This window comes from Lepisosteus platostomus, chromosome 1 (genome assembly GCF_059453375.1).
Source record: "Lepisosteus platostomus isolate fLepPlt1 chromosome 1, fLepPlt1.hap1, whole genome shotgun sequence".
Classification (NCBI taxonomy): Eukaryota; Metazoa; Chordata; class Actinopteri; order Semionotiformes; family Lepisosteidae; genus Lepisosteus; species Lepisosteus platostomus.
The window spans coordinates 79,812,921-79,836,836 of NC_142611.1; the positions used below are offsets into that span (position 1 = coordinate 79,812,921).

At 41.2% G+C, this 23,916-nt stretch overlaps 2 protein-coding genes across 6 annotated transcripts in view; one reads left to right on the top strand and one right to left on the bottom strand.

Annotated features, from left to right (window-relative positions):
* LOC148679004 (uncharacterized) overlaps positions 1-6,070 on the bottom strand; it is a 37,914-nt gene extending 31,844 nt beyond the window's left edge. The window contains exon 1 of one of the 2 annotated variants that reach the window (XM_088638339.1): positions 6,031-6,070. In XM_088638339.1, coding sequence (XP_088494465.1) covers positions 6,031-6,055 — 25 coding nt within the window. In that variant the 5' untranslated portion in view covers positions 6,056-6,070. Of the gene's footprint in view, positions 1-3,802; positions 3,831-6,030 lie in introns of those variants that run through there. The other variant, XM_088638348.1, reaches the window with a different exon arrangement.
* alms1 (ALMS1 centrosome and basal body associated protein) overlaps positions 2,978-23,916 on the top strand; it is a 29,468-nt gene continuing 8,529 nt past the window's right edge. For 2 of the 4 annotated variants that reach the window (XM_088638254.1, XM_088638261.1), the window contains exons 1-11: positions 2,978-3,075; positions 7,013-7,165; positions 8,353-8,554; positions 8,829-8,940; positions 9,460-11,731; positions 12,265-12,424; positions 14,016-15,329; positions 17,728-17,858; positions 20,563-22,177; positions 23,096-23,215; positions 23,533-23,679. In XM_088638254.1, coding sequence (XP_088494380.1) covers positions 3,037-3,075; positions 7,013-7,165; positions 8,353-8,554; positions 8,829-8,940; positions 9,460-11,731; positions 12,265-12,424; positions 14,016-15,329; positions 17,728-17,858; positions 20,563-22,177; positions 23,096-23,215; positions 23,533-23,679 — 6,265 coding nt within the window. In that variant the 5' untranslated portion in view covers positions 2,978-3,036. Of the gene's footprint in view, positions 3,076-7,012; positions 7,166-8,352; positions 8,555-8,828; positions 8,941-9,459; positions 11,732-12,264; positions 12,425-14,015; positions 15,330-17,727; positions 17,859-20,023; positions 20,061-20,562; positions 22,178-23,095; positions 23,216-23,532; positions 23,680-23,916 lie in introns of those variants that run through there. The other 2 variants (XM_088638269.1, XM_088638277.1) reach the window with 2 other exon arrangements.

A 23,916-nucleotide genomic window follows, 5' to 3' on the forward strand; every position in this document is an offset into this window, starting at 1 on the left:
CTCCTTCAAGGCAAAAGGACAGTGTCTCATTGACAAGTAAAAGCACTCTCTGCTACAGTCTGTCATGTGACATTTCTGCCTTACATTTCCTGAACTGGCCCTTTCCCAACAGGCAGCATTTGTTCCTTAAAAGCTAAGATAGGAGTTACTGCAACATGTCTTTGCTGTCATTATTATCATCTGCTTGTCATTCCCATTGCACACTTATGGAGGAAGACATACTACAATATATAAAACATACTGCAATGCCAATGTTTTGAAAAATGCAGTACAGGGATTAGACTGACACCTATCAGGATTGTGCCACCCAGTAGAGAAATTGTTTCGTATCTTGAAACATCGAAACAAAGTTTCATCAGCTCAATTAAGGGAGTATTAAGAATTAGGTGCTTAAATAATCAAGTAGATCTAGGGAGGTGAGTTTGGAAGGCCACATCCTGTATAAAGATCCTGGTTTTGTCACGCCCCACACTCTCCCTCGCAAACGACGTTACATTCCCGGAACCTCTGCTTCCCAATCTCATCCCTGATTGAACCCAGCACATTCTCACATGCATCAGATTCCTCAAATTCTCACTCCCTAACCAATCATCCAATCATACCCCTTTCCTTTCAGTATTTAAACCCCCTTCGCACACCTTCCCACGCTCACTATTGAGAAGCCTATCTTAGTATTCTCCAGTGCACGTTTCCAAACCTTTTTGACTGATCTCCTGTTACGAATCTTCTGCTTCTGCCTCTTGACCTCGCCTTCTGGATTTTGCCTTTGAATTGTTTTGACTATCTCTCGTTACTGGACCCTTTGCCTCCCTTATCGACCCTGCCTTTGGATTTTGTCTTTTGGATTGTCCCTTTGCTACTCTGTGTCCTGTGGGATTCCGGTCATGCATAAGGATCCTCCTATTCCACGTATTGGTTCCCTGACAGGTTTGGTCTTCACCAACCAGGTGTGTGGAAACAAGTCATGCCACAATCTAGGGAAATCACTCAGGACCTCAGAGAAATAGTTATTAATGTTCATTAGTCCAGAAAGGGTAACTACACCATTTGTAAGGATTTTTGATCCTCCACTAATCACCTCTCAGACAGGTAGTCCACAAATGGAGTAAATGCAAGAGCAGAGTCACACCATTGTTAGATTGGCCATCAGATGAAACTCTCTACAAGAACAAGCCATAAAATCATCACGGAAGTTACAAAGATCCCCAAGTAACAGCAGGCCACTCTCGCCTTGGCTAATGTGACTGTTCAGGACTCACAAGAATAAGATCACTTTATTAACCATATACAATTTCTTGCATTAGGAATTTGTCTTTTCACATACCCCAGCTTGCTCTCCATGAGACACACAGACAGGGAGAGGAGCTTGAGGTCAGAGCACAGGGTCAGCCATTTATACAGCACCCCTGGAGCAGCTGGGGTGAAGGGCCTTGCTCAGGGGCCTAAACGGAGTAGGATTCCTCTGCCAGCCACAGGATTTGAACCAGCAACCTTCCAGCCACAGCACAGATCCTTAGCCACAGTGCCACTGCTCCAGCAGTGTTCATAGCACTGAGAAAGCAAGGACTGAGATTTGTTCTACTGCATATGTGAGTACTGGGCCAGGACCCAGGCACAAGGCTCATTGTCAGAGTTTTCTGGAGAGGCTCAGAGAACGGTTGTGTGTACTGAAGAGAGAGAAATGCCACAGGCAGGATGAAAACAGCTGGTGACTGGAGAACCAAGAGAGATGGGCGCAGGCTGTCCGAAGAGGGCTTGAATCCAGCAGAGAGAGAAGCTGCCTGGACAGGGGCAGTAGAGAAAAAGACAGTGAATCCAGCTGAAGAGCAATAACGCAGGCGATCAGCGGGCTGGGTCTTCGGGAGGCTGCTGTCAGAAGTAGGGATGAAGGCGAGAGGCCGCTGAATTGGTGCTCTAAGATTAGAGCAGAAACAGGCTTCTCGAAATCAGGTAGAGAAAGTGTTTAGTCGCTTTGGTACCTCAGTGTCAGAGCACTGAGCAGTGGAAAAAGCAGTCTGAAACAGGCAGCCTAATGACCTGTTCGAGAACTGGACTGTGTGATTGAAAGGCTGGTGGCTGAACTGAGAGGCGCCCCGAGGCTGTGAACTCGTGCAGGTGTTGGGGCTACCCTGGGCAACAGCAGGACACCAGTCTATCCCAGCACGTGCAGCAGGATTAAGATCTAAAACATTTTTAAGTGTCAAAAATTGGGAAATACGGAGAATATACCGAGGGGTGTGCAAATATTTTTCAGCACTGTAAATAGAAGCATCTGCTTGGGGCTGTGAGGTTAGAAAGATCGGATCTCCTCTCTCAGTGTTGTTCCCAGCTGTTTCTTTTTATTTAATTTTATTTGTGTTACTTTATTGAATGGTTACATCTGGATTGCACTGCTTCAGAGTGAAAGAATAATCGCATGTTGTTGACAGCAGAAGGCCTTCCCCGAGTTCCTGCAACAATTTAGGTCTATGCTCAGAAAAGGAAAATAGAAAAAACTAATAATAAACATCCTGTATATTTTAGGATACAAACACTATTTATTCTTCAAATATTATATGAATCAAATATAAGAATATACATTTCTTTAAAGAACAAGAAATATTAATGACTTTTTTTTATTTTTTCACAATTAAAAAAACACTTTTTCCAAGTTAAAATGTGTTTTTTTACATGCTATCCATTGGAAAACCTTCTGTTGTAGCTGCATTTTTTCTTTTTTTTTTGTTTAGAGTATCTTTAAGTCCATAATTTATTATCTTATGGTTATAATAATCGTAACTCGAACCATTAAACGTTTATAGTCACTTTCACTTAAGAAGAAAGATACCGCTGTCTGAAAGTCTGAAACAAATTGGAAACCCCGCTACTTTTACACTCCTGACCAGCAGGTGTCGCAGTGGCGCTGTGGAGCGCCGCGGTCGTTTTTCGAATCTCCCGCTTCAATTTCCGGGCTTTAGCAGGGCGTCCTTAGCAACCGTGCCTGGAAACGAGCGGAAGGCTCAGCGCGCATGCGGCAGTCAGTTACTGAGCAACAACATGGAGCTGCACGAAGCGGCCGCAGGGAGTGACAGCACGGTATTTAAAATTTATATTTATTCGAAGTTTGCCGGAGTGTTGGTAATACGTATCTCGAAATTATACATCTCCGTGGTGTGTAAAGTGGGGTACGTTTTCAGTGGGTGAAACAAGGTTTGGATGTTTTTTGCAGACGGTAAAACCGCCGGTGTCGGTCTGTTTAAATGCAAAGAGGTTGTGTGGTTTTGCGATTTTAAATTGATCGCAGTTTGCCAGAAATCTGACTTTTCCTTCATGTTGGGGACGCGTAACGCTCGTGGGAAACAAGGTATAACCTCTCTGGTTGCAGGTAAAAAGAAACCGTCAATGAAATTAAAGCAAACGCAGTTGAGGGGGAAAAAAGGAAAACAAACTTGTCTTTTTGTTCTTAGTTATAGAGGATGTGCTCAGACCTCAGTATAGTATTAATAGTATTAATTCATGTCCAACAGCGCTTTTACTGCCAGATGCCATCAAAAGAATGCAGGGGGTCTTATCTGAAAGCCGACCAGGTTTTGCACAACAAAAGAGCTAACATGAGCCTTAAAAAAAAAGTACAATCAATGTAATTCAACGCCTCCACGTACAGTGTTTGACGTTTGTGTGTCTTGGATTGCCGTTGCTCTCCACTTGAATCCACTTGAGGTTTGATAAGGTGCGGGTCTGTGGGGACTGTACTAGCCCGGCCTGGACTGGGGTGGTGGGCATTGGCAGTTTGCTGAGGTTAACAGAATCTGAACCGACTTACTTGAATGCTTCATCTTTACACTGATCGTGGAGAGCTGGTCGGTGTGTCAGCTGCTTCTCGAGGTCTCTTCAGACACCAGCCCCTGAAGGGTTGGGAAAGTCTGGTAAATAATTCCTCACACTTATATAGCACTTTTCTGGACACTCCACTCAAAGCACTTTACGGGTCATGGGGATCCCCTCCACCCCCACCAGTGTGCAGCCCCACCTGGATGATGCTCCAGTCCGCTCCCCACACACCAGCTCTCAGTGGGGAGGAGAGCAGAGTGATGAAGCCAGTTCAGAGATGAGGGTTATTAGGAGGCCATGATTGGTAAGGGCCAATGGGAAATTTGACCAGGACGCCAGGGTTACACCCCTACTCTTTTCGAGAAGCACCCTGGGATTTTTAATGACCACAGAGAGTCAGGACCTCAGTTTTACGTCTCATCCAAAAGACGGCGCCTTTTCTTTTTACAGTATAGTGTCCCCATCATTATACTGGGGCATTAGCACAAACAGACCGCAGGCCTGCTGGCCTCACTAACACCTCTTCCAGCAGCAACCTTAGTGTTTCCCAGGAGTCTCCCATCCAGGTACTGACCAGGCTCACACCTGCTGAGTTTCAGTGGGCTGACAGTTGTGAATTCACCGAATATCACCCAGGGTGATATGGCAAGTAGCTCTGATTAAGCCAGTAATGAGCTAATGAGCTATATTAGAGCTGAGTTGGAGTGAAAACCTGCAGAGACACCGACTCTCCAGGAGCTAGATTGGATACTCCTGCGCTGAATGTAAAACATGAAATGCTGTCAATCAGATGCTGTGAAATGTTATCTACTAAGAACGTTTTAACAATCAAGTGTTACAATTGAGTTTCCACACTGAGCAGTGTGTGTGCAACTGAAGAACACTTCATTTCATTTGCATGTAATTATTAAATTTAAAATACTTTATTCTTCCCAGGGGGGCACTTTTAAGATTAATAATGTTGTATCAAATCTTTAAAAGCCCATGAGGGTCATACTAAAATTATGATTGAAGTTTGAGCATGAAGCTGCACCAGCTAGGACAAAAGAAAACAATTACAAATGTTCAAAAACAAATGTTCCAGATAAAGCCCAGCGGAAGAGAGCTTTGACATGTCTCCAGGAGAGTCTGAAAAAATATTTGTTACAAGATGTTGAGACTTCTGGGTTTTTATAGCTGGTCTTGGTTTATATAAATACAGGAGACAGCGAGAAAGTGTCAGGAGATACTGCCCACTCCCCCGCTTCCAACAGTTTGCACGGGCAACGAAGCCCGGTATCAGCGGTTTGTCCCGGGCAACGCGGTCCTGTGTCCGAGGTTCTTCACGGGCAACGCAGCCCGGTATCAGCGGTTCGTCAATGGCAACGCAGCCCGGTGTCCGAGGTTCAGTGCTTGTTGGCGTCGCCAACAGCGTGGTATGGAGCCATCGCCTGGGAGGCTGCAGGTGTCACTGAGAGCTGAGAGCCCTACTGTCTGATTTCAACCTCATTCAGTTTTTGTCTGGCAACTGGGTAGTCCCGTCACTGTCAGCTGGTGACAACTGAGGCTCAAACCCGTGATCACAGAGCACAACCACACCTGGGGTGTGAACTTTTACCAGCTGAACCAGTTAGGAAACTTCTAAAGAATAAAGTACAGCTTTAATGTATTTTTACATTAGAGTATCGGGGTTTAGTATTTTATATTTAGAGTATCGGGGATTTAGTTTTTCATGAATAGCATATAGTAAGAATTATCAGTGCCAATAGCATGTCATGATTGGTACAGATGATAACATTTGCTGTGACATCCAAAGTGGGTAATTTAGACTGAGAAATGCATAAACAGTATTCTTTATTTCCAGTTGTGAGCAATAAGTTCTTCTTAAGACTTTAACATTCATAGCAATAGACATATCTGATTTCATCTTCGGAGTATACATGAACCAAAGCAAGATCAAGAAATTGCATAGCATAAAATATAGTATCTAACAATAATTAGCATGCTCCCCAGCAGATGATAGCAATCTATTTGATACTACTATAGATCATTGATTGCTAAAATAAATAGAAATTATGTAGACAAAGACTACTTAACAAGTAAAATGCAATTGCAATCAAATACATTTACTAGAGGTGTTGGTGCATGTACCCTTTCATATCACTTTGAACTTAGTTCAAATTAATTTAATTATAGATCTTTCAACACATTGGAACGATTAACAGTGTCTATATTTCTTACCTGCACTGTAGAGACAAGGCCTCATAGGTCACCTCAGCTGGACGTCTATACCCTGGTTCCACATAGTTCTCGAATTCAGATGCCTCCTTCAAAATAAAGTTTGCCACCACGTTTGTGCTTCTCAAAGCTAGCACTGTTTACAAATTGACACATTTTATAATTTTTGTTTTAATGTCACTTCTCTGGTGTACATGCAAATTTTCCACCAGCACCTGCTTCTCCAGCAGACCGTTTTAATCTGAGGTTTTCTGAGAGGGCCGTAACCCCCCTGGCCCTGTCTGCTGTGTCTCATTTTCACAGACAGCCAAGCACCTGCTACTCCAAGAAGAGAACATGGTTTTGACAGTTGCTGTAGGATGCTCCAGAGAGACAAGAATAGTTTGTAACCTTAGAGATCCTGATCTGCATACAGATTTCAGATGAAATAAATCAAAAGCTTTCTTTAAGCTTAATATATGAAAAGCTGCTTGCATTTTACAAATCGGTCAATCCGAGAAGTTAACTTCCACCTGCGATAAAACAAAGGGACTGACGATTTTTAGTTAGCACCCCTCCCCCCCAACCCCAAGTTCAGCCATCATATTGATAAAAGAATCTGAAAGAATACCTCTTGTTGAGATTTCAACAGTTAAAGGAACCTGAGGGCACGAGTGAAAACTAGGTGGAAGTGCATTTAAAACCGAGAACAGTATTTACCCAAAGGCAAAGGGTTCCAGTAGTGTAGAACAACCTACTCAATCGCAGGGTCGAAAATGATACTCTGCTTCTTTCAAGGAACAACGGGATGAAAGCTTTGGATCGATTGGCTGCGAGCTACCCAACAGGCTTGGCCTCGTCTGGTTTGCAGCCGTCTGAAGTAGTCCGAGCGCTCACAATCACCTCTCCCCTGTCCTGCTTGCGTTCAAGATCAGAGTGGTGCCGTTTAGACAGACGGTCTGCACGGTGCGGAACTAATTTGTGAAATGCCGCTGTCCCATTTCAGCCCATCGCAACAACGCCTCCTGCCTCCCCTGCCTCGCGGCTCAGCCGGGCCGAGGAGCTGAGGAGCCAGAGCAGCAGCCCAGGCAGTGGCACGCACCTGTCCAGCACCAGCGGTGTCTCTCTGGGGGAGGCCATCGTGCAGAGGGCCAAGCAGGTACTCTCCCACCCTGGCTTTCCACAGCTCAGGAGCTCTCCCCTGACCTTGCTTAGCAGTCTGTAGGAGGTCTGTTTTCATGTATCCATTCGTCCGTTTTCTTACCACTTTATCCAATTACAATTCGGAGTAAAAGGCAAAAGGGATATAACTGACTGCCAAGAACATACAGTAGGGTAAAAGTACAGGGAAATGGAATACTGATTGCTAGTTAATAAATATACTTAATTTTCACACTGAATAAGTAACAATAAAATTACTTTTATTAATTATATATATTGTATATAATGTATGTTTTACATATATTTTTATTTATGTATGTATTTATATATATTTTTAAAATTCCAAGGAACATCCTATCAGCTTGGCTAAGTTTGACTTCAGAGTCTATTGCTGAATGTGAAAATGAAAACCCAGTAACCTGCTGCTAAGGAAAAGCAGGCAAATTTGAAGCTGCAGGAAAAGAGACATTTGAAGACAAAAAATCAGAGCTCTCAGGAAAAACCCTAAACTGTCAGTGCAATTGCTAGCAATCTCCAGAATCCAGTGATGAAGATTCCAAAATCCTCAAACTCACAGAAGATAGAAACAGCACAGTTACTCTATATAGGGTACCCGGAAAATATTAACCTCTTATCAGCGCCAAGAACAGAGAAGAAGCCTTATTAGATTTTGAAAAATTCTAGGCTGGCCAGGACAATTTACAGATTCATATGCAGCATTTTACATTTCAAAGAATCTGTTGAATTTGAAGAACACCCCAAGAATAGGCACGTAGCATTTGAAATGCTTACACAAGGAGTGTGGTGAGCTCAGTGGGCTACAGACATCCACTACAAAGGCACCAGTTTCGATTTTACTGGTGCATATTTCCCAAAACATATGAAAGTTACTGCAGCTATTTAAATGTATTGATTTTCATTTGTCTTGTGTTTCAGGGTAAATATGCTATATAGACCAGACCAGTAAGGTCATGCTAATGAGCATATAGCCATACAAACCCTCATATTGAGTTTTTATTGTATGCTGCGGTAAGTTTTATAGCTGACTTGTAGCTGTCTTGATTTGTCGGTTACCTCCTGTGTTTTTTGTGTGTGTGTTTTTTGCTGTTCTTAATGATGTTTGTGAAGTATCGTCTTTTTGACAGGAGAGCAGTGTGAACCTATGTGCTGTCTGCCGTGTTTCAGGGTATGGAGTCATGGTACCAGTTGCCAGCAGAGGGCGATGTGAGCCGTCTGACGGCAGCCTCTGTGACCAGGCTGGATCAGCCCTCCTGGCCAGCTGAAGAGCACACAGCCCCCGATTCCCCCCCGCCGCAGGCAAGGATGATCTCCACAGCTGACGAAGCCAGACAGCATCAGGCTAAAGAAGTGCAGGCTTCACAGCTAGGTAAAACACAAAGTCACCACCAATGAGGTTAATTAACAAGTCCAAGAAGAGTAGCTCATAAACTGATTTGTTCAGACGTGAAGGATTGTGTAGGTAGTGTTGTTTTCATCATGTGAAAAATGTATTGGTGAAAAAGTATTGAATTACTAGAAAACAAAGTTGGCTTTTGAAGCATTTCTCCGTGTACTGCTATCTAATCTACTGCATGTATTGTAGTTCTAATCTATTCTGACCAAGAGTTTGTGTTTAGGATAAATCTCTCTCCTCCTCACAGCTTTTCAAGATAGCCGTCTGTCACCCGCTCTTCCTCTGCTCCCTGGGAAAGCCACAAGCCTGCCAGATGACACTTTCTTTCAGCAAACAGGATTAGAGTTTGCCCCCCTCAGGTACAAACCGTGCCTGATGATTGTCTGTACCCAAGGTAGAACTTGGACAAAAACATTTGACTTGCTCTGAAAACTTTAAACAGAAAATATTGTATTAACGCATGTTATTTTTATACCGATTGCAGGATTTATAAAGCAGAAATACTCTGCATATCGCAAACTCGATGAAATTTCATGATTTAATTTGCTAATCCTTGATTTAATAAAGGTATGAATCTGTGACTGTATGAAGTGTTGAAACAAAGCAGCAGACAAATAGAATGCATTGGAAGGTGAAGTGTTACAATAGAGTGTTTTGTTTCACTTTAGTCACTTATTCATTCCTAAATTCAAGCTCACAATCACCAAATGTAATCGCACTCTCTTCTGGGAGTGTGCTATAACCCATCATTGTTGTTGAAGCCAGTACTCAAGAAACAATCAGGTTGCTACTAACAAGATAGACCTCATTGTAAACCGTTCTTGTGCTCTTTTCACTGTGTTGAGAAACTTTACTATGTGCATTCTGTGTTATTATAGGGGATCTCCAGATATCTCTGTCATGTCTGAACGGTTCGCAAGACCACTCCAGATGAGTGATGCTATTCAACTTGCCATTACTGAGGTTTCTGAAGACTTTCCTGGCGACCACCCTTCACTGTCCCAGCATCCATTGGCTGTTACCACAGTTATGGGTGATGATGCCAGCAGCGTGTGCTCTTTATCCCAACACACTCTGTCACCATCGTCCACCGATGAAGGTGTGAGCAATTGTGAGAAGGCCCCAGAGGAGGAAATGGAAGAGGACCGATTTTCAAGACTTCAAGTATCTCTGTCCAGAGCTGAAGAGCAGCAGGATCCTGCTGCAGAGAAGCATGCCTCATCTGTTGCTTCCCTACTGGACAAAGTGGTACATGGGCCGTTGGAAGACGATGGTTCATTCTTAAACAGTGATGTTCCTGCTCCTCTTTTACTTGAATTGCTAGAAAAAGAAGTTGGCTTGTCAAGCAGTGGCACATCCTCATCCATGTCTGGGAACTCTTCAAGCCAGATTGAAGTTGTGGTCAGTCAGGGGCTAAACACAGGACATTCTGAGCATTTTAAAGAGGACTCAGTAGACAAAGACATAGCACCCGATGGCTCGGGGGAAGACTCAGTGGTGCCAAAACCTGATTTGTCTAGAAGCTCCTTAGAGCAAGAATCTTTCAGAGTGTCAAGAGATTTGTCTCCAGGCAAAACTTCATTTTCATCCACAAAGCCTGCAGAGAATACTAAAGACAAAGCTGAATTAAATGAGTCAGACAGGTGTGAAAAGTCCAACATCACTACTCGTTCTTCTCATGCAAAGTCATACGATGAGTTATCTGATGCCCCCTGTGAGCAGCTATGCTCTGAGAGTATATTTAGACCTTTTCAGTCTTTGTCTGATTCTAGAAAAGTGCAGAAAGATCCTTTACCACCAAACAGTGAGACAGTCACCCCAAATACTGGATCCCTGGGGACATACAGTGGAAAAGACAGCATCATTACAGCAGTACCAACTGGCATTGGCAAAACTGAAATATCATTGTCATCAGGATTCAGCTGTGAGAAAGGACAGAAGGAGAGAGAGCTGTCAAACTCAGGAAGTCATATGGCTGTGGAGGGATCTTTCCTGGGATCTCTTGCTCAGCCAATTTCTCATTCAACCCCAGGTGTGATTGCTGGCATCCCAAGAGCCAGTGTGCAGCCAGCTTCTGCGAAGCTGTCCCCAATTGAGTCAAATCTTGAAGCCTCTGCAGAAGCACCCCATTGCAGCTCCTCTGACACAGGTCTTGCTCTTTCCAGTTTAAAAGATGTGGAAGAGCCAACCAGAATTGTTTCTGGTACTGGAGTGGTTAATGTTGCTCCTCATCAAACAACAAGAAAGATTCATTCTTTGCCTGCTCTGAATTACATGGAGAAGGTAGGAGCATGGAATGTGACTCAGTCAACGGGTAAAACATTTTTTGACCACTTGGCACTGAAAGGTTTCACTGGGGTTTCTCCCAAGAAGAAGGCCTATGATGCCATTGCCGATTCATTAAATCACATTTTTTCCCAGCAAAAAAGTGACAAAACACCATTGCCATCCACCTCAAACATCAGCAGTCGTAGTCCCAGAAGGAACCTAGCCGCTTCTTTTTCAGGAACCTCATCACCAGCTAAAGAGACTCCTGGCAGTGCAGGAGGTTTAGGAAGGTCCTTGTCTTATACGTCCGTCAGTACTGTAGCCAAAGAGGTTCAGCAAGCTGGAGCTCCTGAATGTGAGAAAATGGAAGAGTCTCGCTCTGAGTTTGGCCAAAAGAAACACTGTGCTTCAGCAGAAGAAGCAGCCAGCACCTCAGTTGCTCAAGACTCATCTGCAGACAGATCTGCCCATATGGTGGTTAGGAAGAATGTGTCAGAGAGTTACAATGTTCCACTTCTCACTGAGCCACTTGTTTTATCAGAGAAGGGGTTGTCCACCTCCACTGATAAAGACCGATGTTGCACACAGAGAGTGAAACAAGGAAAGCTGCTGGAATTGGAGAATTCTTCCCAGCCACCTTCGCAGGTGAGCTTAGGCAGATTCAGTGATGTATCTGCAAGCCAAGACCTGAGCAACACACTGGCCAGTTCACAGGACACAGTTCCCAGTTACCGTGGTCAAAGAAGACAGTCGGCTTCAACAGGAGCAGTCTCCGTCTCCTCGCCTGTTAGTTTGGAAGTAGATAACTATGCTCCATACTGGGCCACCAATCCTTCAACGCCAGCAAGAAATAAAGAGTTAAACATAGAAGAGAGAATTCCAGTAAGTAGAATGGTTAAAAATACCATATAGTTAAGATAAAAATAAATGTTTCTATTGACAAAAATGGGATCGATTATTCTTGTAGATTAGGTAGACTTTTAATTTTTTGGTATCAGAAAACATTCATATTCTTTTGCAGTATTTTAATTTGATTCTCATCAAAATAAATATACAGCTGTCAAGATAAATCTGCCCACCATTAGATGCACAAATGCTTTCTTAGTTAATATTGGGATTTCGGGAATTTAGTAAGGGATACATGACAGTGTAAATTGACATGGAGATTTTTTCTAAGTTATGCATAATCGTAATGACAAACATTCGTTATTTTTTTCTGACACAACAATGAACTTGAATTTTGAGAAAAAATGTTGCACAGAAATATATTTGCGTAACCATGCAGTTCCCTCTTCTATAGCTATATTCTCTTTTCTTGACTTGTTACGTATTTTTTATACAGTTGTAGTGTGAAACAAATACCCTGACAATATCCCAAAGTTAAATCATTAAACTTTGAATCTTTTTTTTTGAAGATGTACCTTCAAAATCTTGGAATTGACCAATCACCATCAACTATACTTACTCCGTTTGTGCCAAAAGGACCCATAAGAGAGCCAGAATTTTCACCAACTGATCTTCGCACAATAAAGGGTTCGACAGGAACCCCAACGAAGAGCACACAGCCCTCAGAAGGTAATGTTCCAGGAGATAGTGTGCTGGAAGTAAACAGACAAGGCACTTTCCAAATAAGAGAAGATCACTTTATTGTCCGCATACAATTTCTTGCATTAGAAGTTTGTCTTTTCACATACTCCAGCTTGCTCTCCATGAGACACACAGACAGGGAGAGAGAAGCTTGGGGTCAGAGCGCAGGGTCTGCCATTGTACAGCGCCCCTGGAGCAGCTGGGGTTAAGGGCCTTGCTCAGGGGCCCAACGGAGTAGGATTCCTCTGCTGGCCCTGGGATTTGAGCCGGCAACCTTCCAGTCACAGGCGCAGATCCTTAGCCACAGAGCCATTGCTCCGCCCCTTTTTTTCAAGATAAGATGAATTAAAAAGCACAATAAAAAATTGTAGGTAGGGATTACCTACAATTGTTTATTATCTTAAATACCTTAATGATTAAATACCTTACAATGTTTCCATCATTTATCATATTGAAAGTGGTCTGTTAGTAATTAAACATAAAAAGTAAAACCTTTTGCTGTAATGCTTATGTAAATTATTGTGTGATTTTTTTTCTGGATTTTGGATACAGCAGAAAGGATATACATTGAACTTTATGGGAATTTTCTGTTTGAATTTTCACCTTACGAACAGTTTTCGTGGAATAAATTACATTTGGGGATTGACTGATGCCTGTATATAATACTTGGTGTGTATTATAGTGTTAACATACTCATCAATTACATGATTTACATAAATATCAAAAGACAAATTGGAGTTTTTCAGCTATTAATATCAAACATATTTCTGTTATTAAGATCATTTTAATAAAACATTAGGATGATATTTGGAATTGTATACTTGCTCAGTACTTTTTTCACTTTCTCAGAAACTTAATGAAAGAATAGATTAATTGAAGTTATCTGATATTCATGTAGTATACTATTTGGTAAATATAATTTTGACTTGTATATGTATCAATGGATCTGACTATGTATCTAAATATTTTCAAGTCCATGAGAAGAAGACTGATAAACTTTATTGGTATCATGATATATATACAGTATATTTTATATTGTAATATGTATCATACCTTGATGTGTTACCCATTATTAATAATCACTCTTTTTGAACTATTTCGTATCTGAAATCACATAACCTTGATTTCAGAACCGCTAGCCCAGAAATGGTTTTTCATGATCTGTCTTGTGGCATTCAGTGGCCATTACAATTAAATTAAAATCCATCTCTTTATGCTAGAAATCATTATGCAAAACCAGCTAACAATGATGTTATGGAATATGAAATATTCAGGCTTCTAAATAATGTCTAATATCTAGTATTTAATCAAAATTTAATGAATTGGTATTCACCAAAGGTTCTTGTTGAAGAACCTTTCATTCATGTAATGGTGCAACAAAGTATATATTGAGAAATTATTTCTTTATTTTAAAATGTTGAACATTTTTTACATATTACTGTATGTAACAACTTTGTTGTGCAACGTGCAAATGTGATTTTAGTTTTAAGTTTTAAGTAAAAATCCATATGCACTGCATAGCAGATTAGATATCTAACTGTATTTTCACATTTTAATCTCTATTATTGTCTTTTTTTAGGTGGCAGTCCTGCGAAAGGAGACTTTTCACAGTCTAGTTTGTTTTCTGTGAACTCTACTAGCCTGTCTGTGCCATTGAGTTCTGATGTAGATCGTGAATCACCATTGCAGGCTGAGTCCTCTGTGCAGAACGTTGCTGAGTCTTCTTCAGACAAACCTGTCAGTCAGTGCAGCCTTCAGACGGCTTTCCATCCACTGGATCGCTCTTTGGATCTTCGAGGAAAACAGCCATCGGACGATACCTCACAATGCAAAGAGACCATCAGCGCTGAACCTTTTTCATCTTCAGAGGCCAGGCAGCGCTTGAATGGCAACAGTGATCATGTGATTTCCTCACGTGTGCAAAAGCGTGTTAGTCAGTTTCAGCCTGGTGAAATGTGCGTCACTCCCGATAGTCTATCCTCCTCCTCCTCTCTTGCAGAGAAAGAACAGCAAACTGGTCCTCAGGATACAGAACAAAAGGAAGCGTATTACTTTCCAAAGGTCACCCATACACCACCGCGATGCAGCCTGGATCTGGGGAATGACTCTTTTATTGGGACTAAAACCCTGCAGGAGATCCGAAAACTTTTGGGCCAGGCAGAGAGCATTGTGTCAGGAAGGTCCTCCTTCTCCTCGCCTTCAGCATCTTTAAGAGGCTCTGAAGACCTTTCTTCATTTCTGCAAAAGAATTTAGACAGCTTCCACGATTCTCTTGCTTCTTCTGAAGAAAATCATGAGAGCCACTCATCACTGCTGTGGAGGAAGTCCTCCTCCGATTCCATGCTCACATTAGACGGGCTGAAAGGCAGTTCCTGGCAAGAGGTACTACAGTCACCCAGGGCATCTGCCAGCAGATCTGTAATTACTGCAGAGCACGAAAGAGTCTCCAGTGTAAAGACTGCAGAATCAACATTTCTAAGCGATGCCTCAAAAGAGTTCACACAGGGGCGTACATGCTCTGTTTTCACAGCCAAAAATGTGAGGAGGTCTGAGCCTGAAGGCTGCAGTGAGGCCACTCAGGATAAGGTGGTTTCAGTGCCTGGTCCTGTAGCGCATTCCACAGAGGCAAGCATCAAGGCCGTGGACGCTGGGGACCGCCATCGGGACCCGACACCTGAGCTCGCTTTACCAAATCCTTCTGTGAATGGAGTCCCGGCAGAGAGCAGCCACTCCTCTGACGGCAGGGAAGGGGCAAGGGCCGCCGCAGGCGAAGACAGCAGCAGTGTGGATTCCCTGGCGGGCCGCGTCGCGGCTCTCCTGAAAAACGAGTCGCCGGCCACGGTGGCCTCGGGCGTTGTGAGCGAGGCTGACGAGGAGGAGCGCAGAGCTCGAGGTAGGGATGGGAGAGCGGGAGTTTTCTGGGCTGGGGGAGCAGGCACTGGAACTGTTTTGAAATCATTATCCAGTACTTGCAAAAGTGGATTAAGCCATTAGAATACCATTTTATGATTAATTAGTATAATAAATATTATTTGTTCCAAAACAGTAATATGTTATGCATGTACTATGAAAAGGTAAATTGCTTTTGTTCTTTTTCTCTGGAACTCTGGAAACAGTAGACAAAGAATCATCCTGTTGGGACCTCTAAACGTATATATTTTTAGACATTATTGAGAATTGTATCGTGCAGTTTAAAGATTATTTCAAAAACTAATGAAGATTTCGAGAAGCTTTGAAGATCATAATTTGTTCTACATTACAATTTTCTAGGCAAACATATTTGAAACTAATACAGTTGTACAGTATATACTATAGCTTTTGATAGCATATTATTTCAGCTTTTTTGCTAAGTGGTTTGGCCTGCCAGGCAACAGTACATACACAGCTATAAAGATTAAGCTTTTCTAGGGAGGAGGTGAAACAGATTACCTAATATCATATTTCCCTACCATAATATCTATTTCGTTTGGTGCATTTATAAGATTATTTTTCCGCATTTTAAACAGTGGTATCTGCATTTTCCTTATGTGTGTGGTTTCAGTTCTTTTATGTTAATTGGTATTCCATTTTAATATAATTTATAAAAAACTACCAGCAGATGTGTCCTTGATTTGCAATTTTGTTTCAAGTTTATCCAAGTTAGATATTATGTACTTATCTACCACATGTATTTCTTAACTTTCATCTTCGTGTAACGACTTAGAAACGTGCTTATAGAGAAGTGTACCGTTAGTCAATGTTAGAATGACTACCAGTTGCACGTTGTTTGTATTTGTTAGAGTATTTCAGTCAGGTGTGAGTGGCAGGTATTGGTATTAGAGTACAAGGCAGGAGATTTTCAATCATTGATTGAACATTTCATACTCAGTACAACCTTGTGTCCTTTTACTTGGATGCCAGTTTTTCAATAAACATTTTACAAATAAATATGTACCTTTGGGGGAAAAACAACACATGTGATGATAAGTCTACATATTTCTAGAAAAAAAATGCTGCTATTTTGAATGAATGAAAATGAATATTTTCATTAATCAATCTAAGTGTATTTTACTATGTAAAGTTGTTCTCGTCGGTATGGTGCTATGGCAATACAGATTAACTCTACATACAGTAGTACTGTAAAATGATAAATTCCCATCTTGGTCAAGTACTGTACTTTATCATTTTATTTCTGCTTGTTTTTAACTGCAAATCCCCAAATTACACAAATATGTTGTGCTATTATGCATGATGTATTGGAATTCAAACGTATAACTTAATTCTAATGTATATGAAGTCCTATCAGTTACACAGCCATGAATTCTGATGCTCTTAGGTGAGTAGGATAAGCAAGACAGTGCCTGATTTGTCTTGGCAGAACAACATGCTGTGACAAAGATGTGTTAGTGCATCATTACATGGCTGTCACATATAATCCATACCGATACGCTGTCAAGGAGAAATGAAATGTTTCCAAATGAAGTACAGGGGGGTCCCTGTTGTAAGTCCTCCTGATACACCTTTACCCACACTAACACTGACAAGATATTAGGTACACTACATCGATGCACTTATATTGTTTATATACATAAAAAATCCAGGATTTGATTATAATATGTTGTTTTCGGCTTAGTGCCATTCATGTAGAAAAGGTTTTGTATCTCGTATTTTGCATGGCTGATGTTAAATGTAAGCCACTTCTCAAGGTAAGGTCTAATGAACAAGTTAAGTTTTTAAATTTTGCTTAAAATGCTTTAAATGATTGATTTATTAATTAAAAATTAAATTAATGATTAATAAGTCAAGATAAAAATGAGTAAATATGGTTTAAAAATGTAGGTGTACTGTACTGTTTTGGGGTAACTACAAGTGAAACATGCGTTTAGTGTAACTCATGGTCTCTAACCCTACTATGCTCCATTGATTCTTACTGGAAAAACATTTCCTATCTTTAAGTTTTGTAGTCGCATGGACAAAGTTTACAATCCCTTTTTGGAAGGTAGGGGGTCACGGGGGTCAAAAAACTGACAGGTGAATTTTATCTGGACATGTGTGTCAAAAACGGACTGCTAAGATTTGTATGTAGCACCCCTGTCTTAAATAAATGTAGTTTGTGGATTTTTCTTATTAAAAGACATGGATATTTCTTTGGAAAAGTGTGGTCAATCTGTCATACCGTTTGTTTTCTATAGATAATTTCTGCATAGATAATTTCCTGTTGCCCAACTAGGAATCTACAATAAAGCTCTTCTGCTTGGTTCAAAGCTAGCTTAGCGTGGTTGGCTCACCAGTATTTTCTCTTGTGCTTCCAGACTGGATTAAACTAAAGGTTTCTGGGGAGCAGTGTGAGCCTCTGGAATTGAATATGGAAGATCGACAGAAAATAGAAGAAATCAAAGCAGAGCTCTTACGAAACACAAAGAAACCTAGTGCTGCAATAAAGGTAACCATTTTTCAGATACTGGACTGTCTTGATTGTAATGGACGCAAACATCACTTATGACATCATTTGTCCAAGCAATTTATGCTTGGTGTCAAACGTCACATATCACTTATACCTGTGAGAAATTCTCAAAGAAAATCACTTTTTTGTAGGGCACTGACGTTAAACATAACATGGACAAATTCATTATGCTGATTTTTATATTTGTTATCAATGAGGTTGATCAACAGGGAGTCTGGTGTGAAAGTTACAGGCTCATAGCATTGTTCGCTTTGTACAGAAGTGTCAGACATATTATACATTAAAAACATTTGTCATCTGACAAGAAAGCTGTTGTTACTCATGTAGCATAAGGGCGTGCATTTCCCTTCCTGTCTGGATGAGCCCACAGGAACAGCAGCAAGTGATGTCTTAATCAGTGTAGTGCTATGCAGTCAGATTGCATTTAATCACTACAGGTTGAGTTCTGTAGCGACTAGACACTCCTGCCCAGCCTGCTCACTCCTGGACCTCCCCATTGGTCTTGCGAAGGAGTTGCGATCGTGTCCCTTCTCTCACACACTCTCTGACTGCAGTGTCTCGACTTAGAACTTGCAACTGTGAATGCCCCAGGTGACAATGTGCTGAATTAATCCAGCCATCACCATGCCAATAGCACAGTGGCATTGCACTTTTTAGTAGTGGAATGTTTTGGATCCTTTCTGTGTTTATCTTGATTTAAACCATGCTTGACATTCAACATCTTCAGTCATCTCATCGCCTGCTCCCATTCATCTTTCTCACTGCTGAGGTGATTCAGTACTTATGTAAGCCATTCAAGTGTAACACAGTTAAATTAGAATGATGCCAAAATTTAGTCACTGTCAAAATCAGCGTACTTTATTTGTCTAAAGTCATACATGTTACTATAGTGATAGATTTCTCTTGATGCTCTGTATATAGTATAATCATACCACCAGTAATATCCACAGGCAGCTATGCTGTGTTTTTAGAGTCAGAACAGTTACAAACGAGAGGTCATTTGGCCCTTCTAGCCCATTTGATTGTTAATAGCTAATTGACCCAAAGATACTGTCTAGTCTGTTCTTGAAGGGAGCCAGATTATCAAGATCAACTACATGTCTGGGTAACTAGTTCTACACTCCTACAGCCCTTTGAGTAATGAAGTGCCTCCTCTTCTTAATTTTAAATGGATTTTCACGTAAAGAGACTGAAACGAAGACGTCCATGCCAGGAGCAACGGGTTATTATACCATGAAACATTCTGCTCATAAAAGGACATTGCTGTGTCTCATTTACATTTAAGCTTGTTTTCAGTATGAAGCAGTGCAGAAAAGGAACATGCCATTCATACTAATGTGGAGCAGGTACGCAGAATAAACAGCCTGTCCGTTCTGACAAAGGGAACATGTCCAGACATGTCTCACCTTGACCCACTGATAGTCAGTTTCCCTGAGAGTTTCCCTCTCACAGCAAGCTAAAGCAGACGTGACTGATTTTTCTTATTCGGCTTATTATTTAGAGGTTTCGTGATCAATCACAGTTTTTTTGTTTGAAATTTAAATATGAGGAAAATGAGCCCTTTAGTCACGCTTTTTGTGTATGGTAATTAAGAGTAGCTGTGGCCAACTAAATCACATTTTTGATTCCTAATTTTTTATTTTTAAAACACTAATGACTATTTTTAACATCTGTGTAAATGGTACAATGATGTGTTTTGGAGGGAATCTGAGCCAGTTATACTTTACCTCTGTGATGTGCACCATTCAAGTGCTTTTCAGTACACTTAACCAGGTTGAGGTATCCTTAGAAAGTTTAAGGAACTCCTTGATTCATTATGAATCACAAGGAAGCACAAGTATTGATGATAAAACTTTTTAAGGAATTTCTAGGGCAGAAAAGTATTTTTTCCTGTGTTTTGGTTAAATGCCAGGACTTCATAATAATCCATTGCTATAATTAGCCTGGTAATATAATAATTAGCAGGAAACCTCATCTCTATCAGTAGAGAAGACAACTAAAGAACTTCATAAAATTCCATTTTGATTCGTCACATCCAGCTTTCACTTACATCATAACATGTATTAACAATAACAAAAATAAACTTTGTAAGCTGACTATACTGTACTTTCAGAAATTAATTTATATTGTATTTATTGTAACAGGTTCTGCTATATGGAATGTATTAGCATCAGTCTGAAGGTAATAACTAGGATGAAATGCTGGTCTTAGCATGCTTACATTTTTACTCTGTTTGCATCTACGTGTGGGGGAGGTACCTGCCTTTCAAGTATGGCATTTGATATTGGTTTAGTGAACAGCGTTGCTTGAAAACTGGAACCTTTAATGATATGTCTCAAGGTCACTTTGTTTCCCTTGACAATTTAAAGCATGGGTTTGCAGTGGCGTTGCACTCTGTGTGTTTACATTAGCCTGAGAGAACATATAAGTGCTTTTTATTTTCGGAGTGTTTCATCACATTATAAACTATAGAGGAGTTCAGAAGCATAAGGTAAGAGTTTTTTTCTTCATTTGTCATTTGTACATTCAAACAACTTCTCATTATGTGCCCAGATCATCAAAAATGTCTGTACAGTGTCCATTAGAATCAGAATCAGTGGGACAATGATAACTGCATGTCCCATTTAAGAATTGTGTACAGTATTTACAGTAAATGTTCATGTTCTACATGTCTGCACTACAGGGCCAATGGAGTACAGATACTGACTCAGATACCACATCTAGCACGGTTGCAGTTACTGGGGTGCTGCCTTCACTGAAACCTACAGAAGAATTTTGTGCCCTGAACACTGCAAAGCATCAGATCTCCAGTCAGCTGCAGAAACTGTCCAGCAATCCTTTCAACACTAGTGTGGAGCTCCACACTCCACTTCGCAAGGATATGGAGGCACGTATTCGAGAAATTGCTCAAAGAGAGGGCCTTAGTGCGTCTCAGCAGGTGGCCCATGAAACTGGCAGACCCACTGTATCCATCACCTTTTCCTCCCGTAAGCGTTCCCCCTCTCCTGCATCCCTCTCTCCCCTTCTGAGTCGTGCGTCTGACGTGGCTGACCACACAAGTGTCACCAGAGATGAGGATTCTCTGGTGGAACCTGTAAGGCTCACAGAGCTAGACAGAAGACAAGCAGGCAGCCTTCAGCCCCTGACAGCAACAAAAGAAGAAGAGCAAAAAGTCAGATATTCCCATCAAGGCCCTGGAAAGGGGCAGCCATACACGGGAAAATGTTCAGGCACTGATGTCGAGGACGCTGTCAGTGAAGTCGAGAACATTTCCTCAACACAAAGGCCTGTGGCAGTTTCAGAGTCAGGCTTCTGTTCAAATAACCCTGTCTGCTTAAGAAATAATGCTTGTACTGGACAAGGTGAAGTTGATTCACTAACTGAGCCTGATGTAAATTCTGGAAAGGATGATCTGACCCTGTGTTCTACTTCAGGGTATGGTTTCCATCACTATCAGCTTGGATTTGATGCACATGTCGAGCCAGACCTGAAACCTCCTGAACTGTGTGGCAGCCAGACAGAAGAACAGAGGCAAGGCTCTCCTGGCACCACTAATGACAGTCCTTTTGTCGTTCTTCAGCATGCTGTACACAAAAGCCCCGGAGCACATTTTCATGTAAATGCAACTCGATACAGACAGTTGTCCACATCTACCCCTAATATAGCCCTGGAGGAAAATGCATCAGCCAGTCTAAAGCCTAGTGCATTACCTTTACAAGTTTCATCATTTACCTCTGGTTCTTCTTCAGTCTCTTCACCCACCAAGAAAGTCCTGTCATATGTTCATGTGACTCTGTCACCCAAACCATCCAATGAAAAATCCATGTCCACTGATGACAGACATTTTCAGTTTGGCACTTTTCCACCAGAGAGTGATTATGCTGAGTTTTTGAAGACGTCTGCTTCTGAAAACCCCTCAGATACCAATACAGCCTTAGCAATTCAAGGACATTCATACACAGATGGTACGCAGTCGACAGAGGGTATATATGATACACACTCTCCGATTACAGGTGAAACTAGTCATGTCAGAGGCCGTGTCGCACAAACAGTGCGTGGTAACTGTCCTGAATCTTCAGTGAGGCAAGAACACTTGCGTAAAAATCAGGAACGTTATAGGCAACATTTAAATGAAAATATGCTTGTTGGCAAAATGAAGCCCAGTTCTGCAGACGCTTCTGCCCAGATAACAACCCACGTACCTGGCCCGTCGTCCGAGTCCACAAGACCTAGCTCCACCGTTTCAAAGTCCAGGTCACCTGCACAGCAGCCACAGGACCTACCAGTCCAGACATCAGGTATGAAAATTTCTTAGGTTTCCTTCTAATACAGCAATGTGTTTGAGAATACCCTGTCTACTGGGTACAGTAGATATAATTATTTCTATCATAGAATCAGGTATTTTATCTTAACTTTGTGACTTAGGAGTCCTGTGCATATTTTATTATTATAAATATCATAGGCCATATGTTTCATTAAACAATTAAGGACTTGTTTGCTCATTTATTTACTTGTCCTATGCCTTATTTTGAGGTGACTTATAAGTGTGTAAAGGAACGTGTAAAGGTTTATTCCATGCTGAAAAGAGAAGAAAAGAAACACCAAAGAAGGCTCCACAGCCGAAACGTGTTTCTTTTCTTCTCGTTTCAGCATGGAATAAACCTTTACACATTACAAGTTTGAATGACTTATAAGCATTATAGAAAATATGAGTTCGATGTGTACTCAAAACTGGATGACATTAATGATTTATGTGGACATCATATAGTCACTCATTTCTCTTTGTATTTTATTTTTATTAAAATCCATCATTAAAGGCATTGTAACATAAAGGCAACACTACCATTTATTAGTTTGCAAACAGTGTACAAAGAGGTTAGAAGAGTGACCAGCATTCTACTTTGCTATCATCTCCATGCTACTGTGTTACCACCCCGTACAAATGACTGTCTTCTCTTTCACATTGTACTGCAGACTTGCATTAACGTGAGTGTGGCAGTGTAAGCTCACACTATATAAACACATAAGTAGTTCTTGTGTTTTCTAGCATAAAATCGTGCTACATACTGTACGTACAAAGTATATTTTACGTGTAGAAGCTGGGCAAGAAGGGATATTGCTGAACTTTTGTGTTTTTGTGAACTGTATTTTAGCTGTGTAATTTGAGTAAGGGTGTTTTCTTCTGCCTTGCATTTGTGATGCTCTTTGCGCTGCAGCTCAGCCTGTCCTGGTGCCGTATAAACCCCGTGGGAGCCAGAAGGTCTTTTACATCCCCCAGAGCAGGGCTCAGGTTTCCCAGACACACTCGGACACCACCATGGAAAGCTCCCATCCAGGTACAGACCTTTTTGAGATGTAAATAAGCTTCATACTGTACCTCTGTGATATTTAGTGTGGTGTTGAGACCTATTTTCAGTGATAAAATTCACTGAAGTGCTTATCTCTTTAATCTCCTTATTTAATGTTCCGTTTGGACCATTGGAAAGAGCATTAGTTTGTAATGTATACTTTGAAATTTTAGACAGAAGGACTACTTAATTATTCATGCTGAGACAAGCCAGGTTGCATTTGAGCTGGAAGGGTTGCCAAACACATGTGGGTGCTTTTAGCCGTTTCTTACTCTAGAGACTCATTCCTTTGTGGTCTTCTACAGGTTCAGATGATGCTGTTCCACCAAAATTCACTGTTGAGATTCTGGGTGCCAGGAACAAGGAAGTAGACATTGACGTCACAGCCAAGCACAAAGAGGGTATCTACAGCAAGACAGCACAGTCTAAAACTAGATGGGAGGAAAACACAGGTAGAGATCAAGCATTTTGCATACCTTATTTCTGTGCTGAAATTGAATGTTTTGTATCGGTTTACACTACGAACATGTTATATAGATACAAGTTATAGCTTAGAAGTTTTCAAAATTAGCATATTTTATTTTCTATTCCATTTGTAATTTCTCATTTCCAGCTGTGTTTTATGTTAATGTTTTTAGACGTGTTACATCTGTGTTCCTCAATTGTAGTTCTTCAGGGTGACTTGGATG